The sequence below is a fragment of the Eublepharis macularius genome, chromosome 7 (genome assembly GCF_028583425.1).
Source record: "Eublepharis macularius isolate TG4126 chromosome 7, MPM_Emac_v1.0, whole genome shotgun sequence".
Classification (NCBI taxonomy): domain Eukaryota; kingdom Metazoa; phylum Chordata; class Lepidosauria; order Squamata; family Eublepharidae; genus Eublepharis; species Eublepharis macularius.
The window spans coordinates 1149311-1162483 of record NC_072796.1 but is presented as its reverse complement, the minus strand read 5'-3'; the positions used below and the strand labels follow the sequence as shown (position 1 = coordinate 1162483).

The following is a 13173-nucleotide window of genomic DNA, read 5'->3' as shown; positions in this document are numbered from 1 at the left end:
CCATCTTCCAGGCTTGACTGAGGTTGTAGAAAGCATTTTTTTGCAGCTTGGTGTAGTGCTTAAGAGTGGCGGGTCCCTAATCTGGAGAACTGGGCTTGATTCCCCACGTCTCCACTTGAAGCCGGCTGGGTGACCTTGGGCCAGTCACAGCTCTCCCAGAGCTCTCTCAGGCCCACCCGCCTCACAGAGGGATTCTTGGTGGGGATAGTGATAACATACTGATAACATACTTTGTAAACCCCTCTGAGGAAGGGCGGCGTATAAATCGAATGTTGTTGTTGTTCTGGCTGTAGCACTGAATCCAGTATAACCCCATGGCTCTTAACTGAGTCTGCGAGGGAGAGACAAATGTCTTGGAAAGTGGGGAGTGCAACGTCCTTCAAGATCTCTGCCTCCCCAGCCAGCATTAATTCCATCACGCCTGGGTTCCCTTTTCCATTTGTCTACTTTCAGCCATAAAGCTGAATTCAGCCATTCAGTAGTGTATTATAAGCATGCAACATTATAGCACTTTAATTATGCACAAAATTAGTCGTGTTTAAAAAGAAAAGCCTCAGCACCTCAAGTGTCTAACCAAATCAGTTTCTGAAACGTTTGATTCTGAGCCTTCATTTTTATCCTCAGGCAGCTCTTTGGAAAACTTGAGATTTGCCCAGATGGAAATGTGGTGGTCTTCCCTTTCACACCTTCTAGTTGCAGAAACACACCTGTAAATGTTTTCAGCGTGCCCACCTTTTCTTTTAAACATTTCATTCATTCTAAAGGAAACCTTTATTCCCCCCCAGCCTTTCACATCTCTACTCTTGACAGAGTCTAAACTCCTGATGGTGCTGCTCTCAGCTTCGCTAACAGAGTCAACCCCCCCCCCTTACCATGTTAGGGTGTGTGTCACAAGGTGTGGTGGGGTCAGGTATAAGAGATAAAGCTCCAGATGTATCTAGAGGAGAGGAGTTTTCCAAAGAATAACTGGAAAAGAATTCAGAATGATTTCATGTAAGTGAAAGGTATAGGATACAGTCGCCCAGGAATTTCGTCTTCTCATTTTCTGTCGCATCCATTAGCAGTCTTAACACTTCATGAAGGTTGTTCAAATGTTGAGAGTAACATCTCATTTTCTGAATCAAAACATCTCATTGTCTGAATCAAAACATCTCATTGTCTGAATCAAAGCATTATTTGTGGTACTATAACCCCCCCCCCCCCCAAATCTCTTTTTTAGGAGGTGGATGATTTCTTTGAGCAAGAGAAGATTTTCCTTGTGGCCTACTACAACAGGATCAAGGATGCGTGTGCAAAGGCAGATAAGATGACAAGATCACATAAAAGTAATTTTTTTTCTACCGAAACCTTCATTTGGGTTTTTTTCTAAATGCTTCTCTGTTTACAGGCAAAACTAAACTTTTTGCATTCTTTTATCAACAGATGTTGCAGATGACTACATCCACATTTCAGCATGTATGAACAGCCTGGCTGTGGAAGATCCAACCATTATTAAGAAGTAAGTCAGCACCAGTGCCTTAAAATGGCGATTCTAACAAGACTGTGCCACCACAGTCTTGGACGGCCATCATAAAATCATAGAACTGGAAGGGTCCTTAGAGACCCTCCAGTCCAACCGCCTGCCCAATGCAGGAACAGCCTGAAGCATCCCCGGAAAATATTCCTCCAGCTGCTCCTTGAAGACTGCCAGTGAGGGGGGACCCACCACCTCCCCGGGCAGCTGATTCCACTGCTGGGTTGCTCTTAACGTGAAGAAGTTTTTCCTAATATTCAGCTGGCACCTTCCCTCCTGCAGTCTGAACCCCTTGTTTCAAGTCCTGTCCTCTGTTGGCAACAGGAACAACTCCCTTCTCTTCTCTTAAGTGACAACTTTTTAAATGGTTGTTGGGGGTTTTCCAGGCTGTATTGCCGTGGTCTTGGCATTGTAGTTCCTGACGTTTCGCCAGCAGCTGTGGCTGGCATCTTCAGAGGTGTAGCACCAAAAGACAGAGATCTCTCAGTCTTTTGAGAGATCTCTGAGAGATCTCTGTCTTTTGGTGCTACACCTCTGAAGATGCCAGCCACAGCTGCTGGCGAAACGTCAGGAACTACAATGCCAAGACCACGGCAATACAGCCTGGAAAACCCCCAACAACCATCGTTCTCCGGCCGTGAAAGCCTTCGACAATACATCGAACTTTTTAAATACTTAAAAGGGAGCAACCGTGTCTCCCCTCATCCTGCTCTTCTCCACACTGAACATGCCCGGGTCCCTCAGTCTTTCCTCGCAGGGCTTGGCCTCCAGGCCCCTGATCACCCTGGTTGCTCTCCTGTACCCGTTCCAGTTTGTCCAGATCCTTTGTTGACGTAAAGCCTTCAGAACGGCACACAGTACTCCAGGTGGGGCTTGGCCAACACAGTATATAGTAGGGCAATGACCGCCTGTAATTTGGATGGTACGTTTTGGTAATCTGGAGAGCCGGGTTTGATCCCCCACTTGAAGCCAGCAGGGTGACCTTGGGTCAGTCACAGTTCTCTAGAGCTCTCTCAGCTTCACCCACCACACGGGGTGTTTTGTTGTGGGGATAATGATAACATACTTTGTAAACCGCTCTGAGTGGGCATTAAGTTGTCCTGAAGGGTGGTATATAAATCAAATGTTGTTGTTGTTGTTATTAAGATTGCATTCACCTTTTTTGCTGCTGCAACACACTCACTGCTCATATAGCTTCCCATCCATCCGTACCCCAGAAGTGTATCCCTCATCCAGTATATGTACTTTGCTGTTTTGTTACCCAGGTGCAGAACCAGCATTTGTCCATGTTAAATCTCATCTTATTCAAATACGCCCACTTTTCAAGTGCGTTCGTATGTTTGTTAATTTCTATCTCTGTCTTAAAGGGTGTTTGCCACTCCTCCCAGTTTGGTATCATCTGCAGATTTAATGAGTAATCTCTTCACATCCTTGTCTAGATCATTTATAAAAATATTGAAAAGTTCTCAGCCCAGATGCTCCCATCTGGCAGCATGACTTGCCTCAGAAGAAGCATGCAATAACCGGGGTGCGTTCCCCAGATGATCTGTGGAGGAAGGTGGTTAGCTTCCATCAGAATCGAGATGTCCACACTTGGTGCATCTCTGTCCCTTCCTGTGGCTGTATGTTCCTGTCTTAATGCCACTTTTCACGTCCTTGGATAGCATAAGAATCTGTCCCCCTGAATGTGCAAATTTGTTCAAGTATGTTTAATGATATTTATCCCGAGAGCAGAATTTTACAGATTAACTTCCCCTTCTTACCTTCTCTCCTGTAGGTACTTGCTGAAAATTGCCGAGCTTTTTGAGAAACTCAGGGTAATCTACTTGACTTTGTTTATGTTGCGCTCTCCTTCATGTTATGCCTCTCGTTAATTAAGAATTCCAAGGCAGGTGTAATTTTAAATTATCATTTTCTCCGTAGAAAGTAGAGAATCGTGTTTCTTCTGATGAAGATTTGAAGCTCTCAGAGTTACTAAGATACTATATGCTCAATATAGAAGCAGCAAAAGTGAGTCTTCAGATTTTTCTCCAACATTCTCCTCAAACAAGTTTGGCTGAACTCTGGCCCCAGTAAAGAACGTTTAGTGCTGTATAAATGTGTCCTGCAGAATCTTGTGCCTGAAGGTTAAATGGGCCTCGTCTGTCCCGTGGTTTTTATGGCAATGGTGCCCCTTCTTGTTCATTGTGCCTCATCAGAGCTTCTCTCTGTTCCCACAGCACTGTAATGCATGAAGTTAATTCCTGCAGTGCCATGCTGAACGAAGTGCATGCTTCCCTTTTCCCTTTGCAAAGCTGTTGCTATCCTGTTTCAGCAAAAAAGACCATATAATGTGAGCTGCCATGATGTCATGTTAAGGGTGGAAAACTTGGAGCGGGCAGATACAGGTTCAAGTCCCCGTTCAGCCACAGCTGACTCTGTGGTGGTTCTGGACCTGCCTCCATTCCTCGCTGTGGTTCTACTCACAGGGTGACTTTATTTTGTCAATAAAATAAACTGGTTAAGAGTATTTTGTTACCCCCTTATGCCTATTACCTGCTTACCAAGAATGGGGCAGGAAGTGACTTGCCCCTAACTGGGGCTCCATTGGAAGCTTAAGCGAAGCCTGCTGCTATGCACTCAGCTTCAAGGGAGGCCCCCAGCAGTGCTTAGGAGCAGCAGGAGGGAGAGAACTTCGGGGGCTCATTATTAGCAGGGTCCCACGAAGGCCCTGACTGGAGTCCCTCCCATTCGCTGCCCGTAGAACCACTCTTGTGGCTGCGTAATTTAGAGGACGCATTCTGGGTCAAGCTAGACCAGTTCAGCGGTTCATCTAATTTTCTCGCATTCTAGTATCATAAACCCTGAAAACTGTTCCTGAAGTTGAGACTACTTGTCCTGCTAGTATGACATTTAACAGAGAAGAATGGCTTGGCAAAGATTCAGATTTTGGATGGCTGAGTGCTTAGAGTGCTTAGAATTTTGCACTGCAGTGCAGGAGTCTCCAGTTGCCAGCCATTTTTGTGTTCATTCAAAACATATCTTTTAACTTCCCTTTTCAGAGGTTTGGACTGTGTCAGAAAATGCCAGTATGTTGCAAGAGCTGCTCATTCCCTAGGAATCCATAGAGGAATGCGGTGGCATTAAAGTTGAGGGACTGCAGGTCCCCTTTGAGGGCAAGAAGTCACCCAGCGTTGGCTCCATTCCCTCTTCCAGGCACCAGAAGGCCGGGTGAAGGGAGCGTGCAGGTGGCTCAGCCGCGACAGAGAGACCTCGCCTCTTGCCTCTGGAAGACGGGCAGCATCTTCAACCCTCTCCACCGTCCACTGCTAGGCTAGTCTGGAAGGGCTGGTCTGGGCAATGTGGCTTTGGAAGAAGGGCAGAGCTTTTGCTGTGCTCAGCCTCTCCTACAGCTTTTAGGACTTTCTGCAGAGAAAAGGGGAAGGGAATAATTCCGTGGGAGAAAGGGGATTGCCCCTACAGACTGCAGAGCTGTTAAAAGGCTGAATAGCATACGCCAGAAGTTTCTTCACCCTGCCGCCACCAAGTGTCAATACTGGATTGAGTGGAGGGGAGTTATGCAGTACTTGGCCTTATTCTGCTGCCAACAGGGGTGTGGGAGTGGGTGTGTTATGTGCCATCAGCTCACTGCCGACCCTATGGCGACCCTGTGAATGAAAGACCTCCGAAACGGCCTGTCATTTAACAGACTTTGCTCAGATCCTGCAAAGTGGAGGGTGTGGCTTCTTTTATTGAGTCAGGCCATTGTCAGGGTCATGGCCCCTGCCATACTCTGGGGGTTTGGGGTTCACTGTCGAGTTGCAGACCTGATCTTCTGTGACATACTTTGGGAGTGCTGGAGAATGCAGTAACCAGCTTTGCCAAGAAGACGGGGCCCGATGGCTTGAGAAGAACTGAACTAGTCATAACATTTCTACTTTCTTTCTCTTTACTTCCCTTTTCTGCATAGATGGGAACCTAGCTAAAAGGGGAGGGCTAGAGTAGAGTGGGTTGTGCTTGAAGGGTTTAGTATGCCTAGTAGGGGGAGGGAAAAGTTATTCCTGACCAGAAATGGCTGCGGTGCTGTACTATTAGATTCTCAATAGAGCTTTAACTCATGTATCCAAGGACGCAGGCAGTGAAGTTACTGGGATCCAAGTTGGCAGTCCCTGACAGCCATCTCGTTTTAGGTCTTCCTCTTTTCCTACTGCCACTTTTCCTAGCATTATTGACTTTTCCAGAGAATCTTGTCTTCTCATGATGTGACCACAGTACAATAGCCTTAGTCTTGTCATTTTAGCTTCTAGGGAGAATTCAGGCTTGATTTGATCTAGGACCCACTTATTTGTCTTTTTGGCTGTCCATCCACAAAACTCTCCTCCAGCACCACACTTCAAATGAATCAATTTTCTTCCTGTCAGCTTTCTTCACTGTCCAGCTTTCACATTCATACATGGCAATGGGGAATACCGTAGTTCAGATTATCTTGATCCTGGTTTCCAAAGAAACATCTTTATCTTTAAGGATCTTATCTAGCTTCCTCACAGCTGCTCTTCCAAGTCTCAATCTTCTTCTGATTTCTTCATTACAATTTCCCTTTTGGTTGATGACTGAGCCAAGGAATAGAAAATCTTGAACGATTTCAATTTCCACTTTGTCAACTTTAAAATTGTATAATTCCTTAGTAGTCATTACTTTTGTCTTCTTGATGTTCAACTGTAATCCTGCTTTGGCGCTTTCTCCTTTAATCTTCATCAGTAGTTGTTTCAGGTCTTCATTATTTTCTGCCAGTAACTTGGTGTCATCTGCATATCTCAAATTGTTTATGCTCCTTCCACCAATTTTCACTCCACCTTCTTCTAGATCAAATCCAGCTTTCCTTATGATATGCTCTGCATAGAGGGTGAACAGGTAGGGAGATAATATGCATCTTCATCTGACACCCTTGCCAACTGGAAACCATTCTGTTTCCCCGTATTCTGTCCTGACAGTAGCCTCTTGTCCAGAGTACAAGTCGCGCATCAAAACAATCAGATGTTGTGGCACCCCCATTTCAGTCAAAAGCTTTGCTGTAATCTATAAAACACAGGCTGATTTTCTTCTGAAATTCCCTGATATGTTCCATTAGGCGTCGTAAATTTGCAATGTGATCTTTGGATCACTCTTTCTGAATCCAGCTTGAACATCTGGCATTTCTCGTTCTATATATGGTAAGAGTCTGTACTGTAAAATTTTGAGCATCACTTTGCTTGCATGGGAAATTAATGCGATAGTCTGATAGTTGCTGCACTCTTTGGCATCCCCCTTTTTGGGGATTGGAATGTAGAGTGAGTGTTTCCAGTCCGTGGGCCAATGTTTTGTTTTCCATATTTGTTGACAGATTGCTAAGATTTTGATGGACTCCATTTCTGTAGCTTCTGTAGCTCTATTTTGGTATTCCATCTGCTCCAGGTGCTTTGTTTCTCCCAATTGCTGTGAGTGCAGCTTTTACTTCACTTTCTAGGATTTCTGGTTCTTCATCAAAAAGATTCTTCGTTGAAAGTATCTGTCATCCTTCCATCTCTTTTATGTAGTTCTTCGGTGTATCGTTTCCATCTTTATTTTGTCCTGATCAGATACTGTTGATCCCTTGAGTCCTCTTTTTTTTTGTATTGGAGTCTGTTCTTTGTTTCCCTGAATTCCTTTGTTCCTCCGAACTAGTCTCTGCTAGTCCGTAGTGGGATACGGTTTTGGTTTTCCTTGTGTCTGGGAAATGGTTGGGGGGCGGAGTGTCTTTGTAAGCTACTTGCCTTTCCTACCAGGAAGCAAATTATACAAAGTTCCAGAAATATTTAAATCTAAAAACTGTGAATAAGCCTTTTTACAAATACTTTTGTAATCTCACTCAATATGTAAGGACTTCTTTTTCCCCTGAAGCCATAGTATTCAGAAGTTTGGGTCTTTAATCCATTTAACTCATAACACAAAAAGAGGAGTTTGTCCTGGCGTAGCTCAAGGTCTCAGGCTTATCTTACCGTCACGCCCAGCTCTCTGCTGCGGGCCTGTGCTTGAAGACCAAAGCAAGATGTCACTGAGGCCGCCATCAAGTGGTTTTATAGGATACGCCTAGAAGTGTGCCTTGGCTGATGGCGTGGCCTGGTAGGGGTCTGTCTCTGTAGAAGAGAACAGTAGAGCTTGTGGCAGTGGCTGCGGCAGAAGACAGTGTCCCTGGGTCAGGGAAGGGGTGCCCTTCCCTCAGTAGCATCTCTTTCTGCTGGCTGTTTTATAGACCATACACTAACATGTAAGGTTGTAGAATGTCTGGTGCCTCCTTGCCTTGGAAATTAGGGTAGGTGTCGTAAGGTTCAGTGGGTGTTTTTAGTACATGAATGAGTAGTTAAGATTCTTTCAGTCTTTTCTTAAATGAGATGTTCTTTGATCCTACAGTATTCTTGCATTTGCTGAAAACTCTACCGGCTGGCTTCAGTGGCGAGCGCAGCTTGTGCATGGAGTTGCCTCCCCCCCTGAAGAGGGACTGAAGCCGCTGCCCCTGGATGGAGTGGAGTTGGCTCTTGCAAAACAGGTTGAGAGCCTGGGGGTGCTCCAGGACCCAGCTTTGCTCTTTGAACAGCCGGTGGTGGGGTGGGCCCAGTGCCAAAAGTGCCTCCCAGTAGCTGCGTCTGTTTTGCAGCTTTGTCCTTTCTTGGACTCGGGTGATGTGGCGATACTGATCCATGATCCTGTAACTTTGTGGCTGGATTACTGCAACATGTTGTACATTGGACTGTACTTTGAGATAACCTGGAAACTGCAGCTAGTTCAGAATGAGGGAGCCCGATTACTGTTGGGAGCCAGTTGCTGGGATCGTTCCTGTTTTTAAAACAGCTGCACTGGCTGCCAGTTCATTTCTGATTTCTGGCTATGACCTTTCAGGACCTTCATGGCCTGGGGTCCGTAGGTGCAGGTACGAAGGACTGTCTCCTCCCGTGGGCTGTGTGTGCCAGCTCCTGTCTGCAGGCTTGCCGCCTCCTAGCAGTTCCCCCACCTAAGGTGTGGCGCCTGGTGTTAGCCGGAGCCCAGGCCTTTCCTGTTGCAGCTTTTGCCCGGGGAAATGAGCTCCCTCGGTGGAGATCTGTGGGAGGTGCTGCAGGGTTTCTAGGCTGGGGATTTTGGTGGGCTGTGGACAGGAGGCATCTTTGAGGGGAGGAGGGGGGAGGCATTCAGGATCATAAAATTACTGATTTTATTCCAACTCCCTGCTCAGTGCAGGACATTCACAGCTACCCCACCACCACTCCCCCAGTGACCTCTGCTCAAGGCACAAAAAAAGTCTGGCCTGGAGGAAAATTCCTTCCTGACCCCCCCCCCCCAAGCGGTCCTCGGCATGACCCCCCCAGGGCACCTAAGGAAAAGCCACAAGAGCCCTTGGGCTTGAGGCTTGTTCCATTTTGGTTTCCAGCTACCCTTACGGTACATCTCCTTGAGCCAAGAGGAAAGGCCGGCAAGTCAATACTTCAATAAATAAATGGGAAGGCTTCCTTTCGGGCAACCTTTGCTCAGAGCCCTAAGAAATAAGTCCGCAGCATTCCTTATGCTTGGTCGTTCTTCACACACACACACACACACACTCACACTCACTCACTCACTCACAACTCTTCTTCACGATTAAGCATTTCAGTATGTGCGTTAGTGGTGGAATGATGTGGGGGTACTGCTGGAGCTCCCGGTGTTCTCTCGGACGGGTCAGGTTCTTCTAGGCTTCCGCAGCTGTCTGGACGTCGGTGCCATTGGTGCCTTCCGTTCTCACCCCATTGGTCCTCTCGATCCGTTTCAGGTTCAGTAAGAGTCTGAACTTATTTTTTTCATGGAGTAGTTCTGTGTACTTATTGAAGTGCTGCTTGAACTCTAGATCAATCTGTACAAAGTGAGAGAGATTCTTTAATTAAATGGATTAACAACTCATTTTCTTGTTACTGTAACTTGATGCTTTAGGATCTCCTATACAGACGTACACGGGCACTTGTGGACTATGAGAATTCAAACAAAGCTTTGGATAAAGCTCGGTTGAAAGGCAAAGACGTCAGACTAGCTGAAACACACCAGCAAGAGTGCTGTCAAAGATTTGAAAAACTGTCTGTCTCTGCCAAACAAGGTAAAGCCTCTACAGAAGGAAAAATATCACTGTGGGGTCAGAGGGAGCTCCTCGTACTGTGCTGCTGTTGACAGAATGGGTTGGGGGGCTCCAGCCCTCGGTTTGTGGCAGAGCCTTTCAGTGCAAATCACAGAAGGTTTCATATACAACAACTCAGTTTAAGGTTTTAGTCCATTGCTTAGCAGAAAGCTTTAGCCAAAGAATATGTTAAAGATGTCATGTGAAGTAGGGATGTGCACTCCCCCCCCCCCCAAAAAATCAGCATCTGGGTTTCAAGGATCTCAGAAAATCCAGGATTCCTGGAATCCAGGAAAGATTCTCTGTTTAAGATAGATCAGAGAATCCTGGAATGGATGGAATCCCCCCAGAATCAAAGAAAATCAAGGGGGCCAAACATCAAACCAGAGAATCATATCCAGCCAGAGAATTTCACCCAAACTAAGCTGAAGCCAGTGGCACTTTTTCGTCTTAGTCCAACTGAACCAGTGTTGCTCACAAAAGCCAGGCAAACAAGGAGGGTTCCTGCACGGGTTGGCCACCCATTCCCCCTCCCTCCTTGCCTCTGCCTCACTTCTTCCTCCCCCTCCCCAGTTGGAAAAAAAAAGTGGGAGAAGGCCAGGAAGTAGCCAGCCAAAGGCTGAAGCCACGTTTACCAGATTTATCCCAGGGGTTTGGATCCAGGTTCCCAGATCAAGTCCCAGATTCTCTGATTTGGGAAAACCGGATTGAGATGGATTGGCAAAAATCCCAACATTTTCCCCGAATCCAGATTGCACACCCCTAATGTGAAGCCACTAATGTGGAAGACCGTAATTCTTTCTGAAACGAACTTCTACACATCTTGAAGGAAAATGCCTTGGGAGTGTTTCCTGGCTGTCTTCCACACACAAGTACAGCAAGGACACCTCTTGAGGCTCCCTCCTGACCCCCTCTGATTTTTATCTGCTGCTGTTCTTTCCATGGCAGAACTGAACAATTTTAAACAGAAGCGAGTAGCCGCGTTTCGTAAAAATCTAATTGAAATGACTGAGCTGGAGATCAAGCATGCAAAGGTATGTGTTTTCAGCTAAGGCAGCTGGAGCCTAATCTCATAGAAACTTGGTTAAAGTGAGTTGCTCTTTAGAATGCAGATCAGTTGACTGCCTCTGAGAAATTCATAAAATGGAATTTATATTTCAGTAAAGCTCTTTTAACTTGATCACTCGGGATATGCGTAGCAGTAAGCCTTGAACTCTGTCCCAGTTCTAGTCTTTTATCAAAGAAAGTTATTCCCAGTTTAATTACACTTGGTTTAACTTGGTGTTAACAGGGCCGTTTCCAGATGGCTTACCTGCCATCGCGTTTTCCCCACAAGATGGCGCAACGTTCCGGAGGCAGGTAAGCCATCTGGAAATGGCCCAGGTCTCATTGCGTGGCTTTCCTCTGTGCTGGAGCTCCGTGTGTCTGAATTGCTTCTTGTCAGGAAGCTCTGGTGGAGACGTCAGTTGAACCGTTAAAGAGAGTTAGCTGTTCCACTGTGGAATAACATGGGGATTTGTATAAATCTTTCCTGGTTCCCATCAAGTGTTTATAGGAAGTAGGTGGGGATCTTGATCAGCAGAGCTTCGAACTGGCCACTGGAGATCCAGTTGGTTATGCAGGTTAATATATCATTGTAGCAGCACTGTGGGTTTTTCTTTTTCTTTCTTTCTTTCTTTCTTTCTTTCTTTCTTTCTTTCTTTCTAAGGGCAGGCAAGCCAGGCATTGCCGCCGTCGCCACATCCTGATCCCTTAATGGGAGGCCAGGGCAGGGGGAGGGCAGGGCAGCCAGGCTTGGCATTGCCCCCTAGCCAGTGCTCTGGTCGGGGAGGGGGACGGACAGGGAGGCTGGGCCTGGCCTTGGCCCCTCCCCAGCGCCCTGTTCTAGGCCGGGAAAGGGCAGCAGTACCAGCGGGGAAGGGCTGGGAGGTGAGCGCATCCATCCTGCTGCCTCCGCAGGCTGAATCGGGCGGCTGCAGAGCCCAGGAGCGCTGCTGAGGGGGCAGAAAAGGCCCTGGAGTGCTCCTGTGCCCCCTCAGCTGCCTGATTCGGCCCCCATTAGGGGCGAATCGGGTGGCTGCAGGGCCCTGGAGCGCTGCTGGGCCATGGAGGGCCATGGAGCGCTCTTGCGCTCCGCAATGGGTCAGATTGGGCCCACTTTGGGCTAAAATCGTCTTACTGCGGTGTGCAGGAGTGCGCTGTGCCATCAGGGAGCACAACCCGAGAGCTGCGTTTCCCTGCCCCCCCCCCAGCACCATTAGCCTGGCCTCTGAGAGGATGGAGTCCAGGTCTACCTGCCTTGCAAGTCTATGGCAGAGGCCAAGTCTGTTCGCTTTCACCGTCCACAGGGTTGTCCCTCATTCTCCTACATGAAATGTCAAAAGATACAAAAGTGAAACTGGAATAAATGACCTCACCAAAACATTTCAGAAACCCATTATTTGTAAGCTGGCAGAGCAAACTATTGCATATATGCCACCACGGGAATCTGCATTACCATCAAGTGAACATGACAGTCGTATTTACCACACACATCTTGATGGAGAAAGGGGGCTTGTTGATCTCTCCCCAAGAATTACTGACCTCCTCTTCTTTTTGCCTTCCAGAACAATGTTTCTGTCCTGCAAAGCTGCATTGATGTGTTAAAGAACTAAAGACATCTTTAGTTACGTACGTGTGTCTGTGTGTATGTACACACATGGAGCATTCAACAACAACACACAACCACCGTATAATCTTTGGCTTCCTTTTGTTGAAATATTTTGTTTGGCTAAAAATTAATGTCTGGATTTTGGTGATATAAACACTATAGTGCATACAGGTCTGTCCAGCTAACTTTAAGTGCCCCTCGAGGCAAGGGGACTGTATTGGTCCGATGTCTGCTACTCTGCTGACAAGAGTTGAAACCTGGTTTCTGGAAAAGCTTTGCAGCTGCAAGGAAGGTGTATAGAGTGAAAATGCTCTTTGTTATAGATGTTATATCAGCAAATTACTGAAGCATTTTTATATGGATATACCTAAACATTCCGTGTCAGAGATTTCTATTGCAATAATGTTTTGGATTAAATATTTGTATGCTCTTGAAGAATACAAAATAAAATAAAAGTATCTAAACATTGGCCTGTTTGTTCATTTAATGGATGTTTGCTCCTCTTTCCTTCCTGAAGGCCCAAGATGGAAAAGACTGTTGTCTCTCTTCATGTGAGAGTGAGCGCAGAAAAATGCTCTCAAGACGAAGTCTGGCTCAGTTAAGTCTCGCACGCTTAAGAGAGGCCATAATGTATCCCCGGACATTTATAAGTATATTGCTTGGAAAGGACCTCCATTCTGGTTTTGATCATGTTTCAGCCTGTGTGGAACTCTCGTTTGTAACTGAAAGACAAAATTAACTGGTGGCACATCTCCACTATTCAACTTCAGCATCATGTATGACTGCAAAGGGTTGTTTTTAAAGTGTAGACCACTTTTCTCCCAAGAGGGTCTCAGTGGAAGATTTCCAACGAATGGAGAAAATTTCAACACTCAGCACAGT

The 13173-nt window shown here is 46.4% G+C and overlaps 1 protein-coding gene across 4 annotated transcripts in view; it reads left to right on the top strand.

Annotated features, from left to right (window-relative positions):
* The window catches only part of SNX5 (sorting nexin 5), a 41058-nt gene extending 28298 nt beyond the window's left edge, over positions 1 to 12760 (top strand). For all 4 annotated transcript variants that reach the window (XM_054984592.1, XM_054984591.1, XM_054984594.1 and 1 more), the window contains exons 7-13: positions 1220 to 1325; positions 1423 to 1498; positions 3291 to 3330; positions 3437 to 3523; positions 9464 to 9623; positions 10590 to 10675; positions 12248 to 12760. In XM_054984592.1, coding sequence (XP_054840567.1) covers positions 1220 to 1325; positions 1423 to 1498; positions 3291 to 3330; positions 3437 to 3523; positions 9464 to 9623; positions 10590 to 10675; positions 12248 to 12295 — 603 coding nt within the window. In that variant the 3' untranslated portion in view covers positions 12296 to 12760. The remainder of the gene's footprint in view (positions 1 to 1219; positions 1326 to 1422; positions 1499 to 3290; positions 3331 to 3436; positions 3524 to 9463; positions 9624 to 10589; positions 10676 to 12247) is intronic.
* The last annotated feature ends 413 nt before the right edge of the window (positions 12761 to 13173 follow it).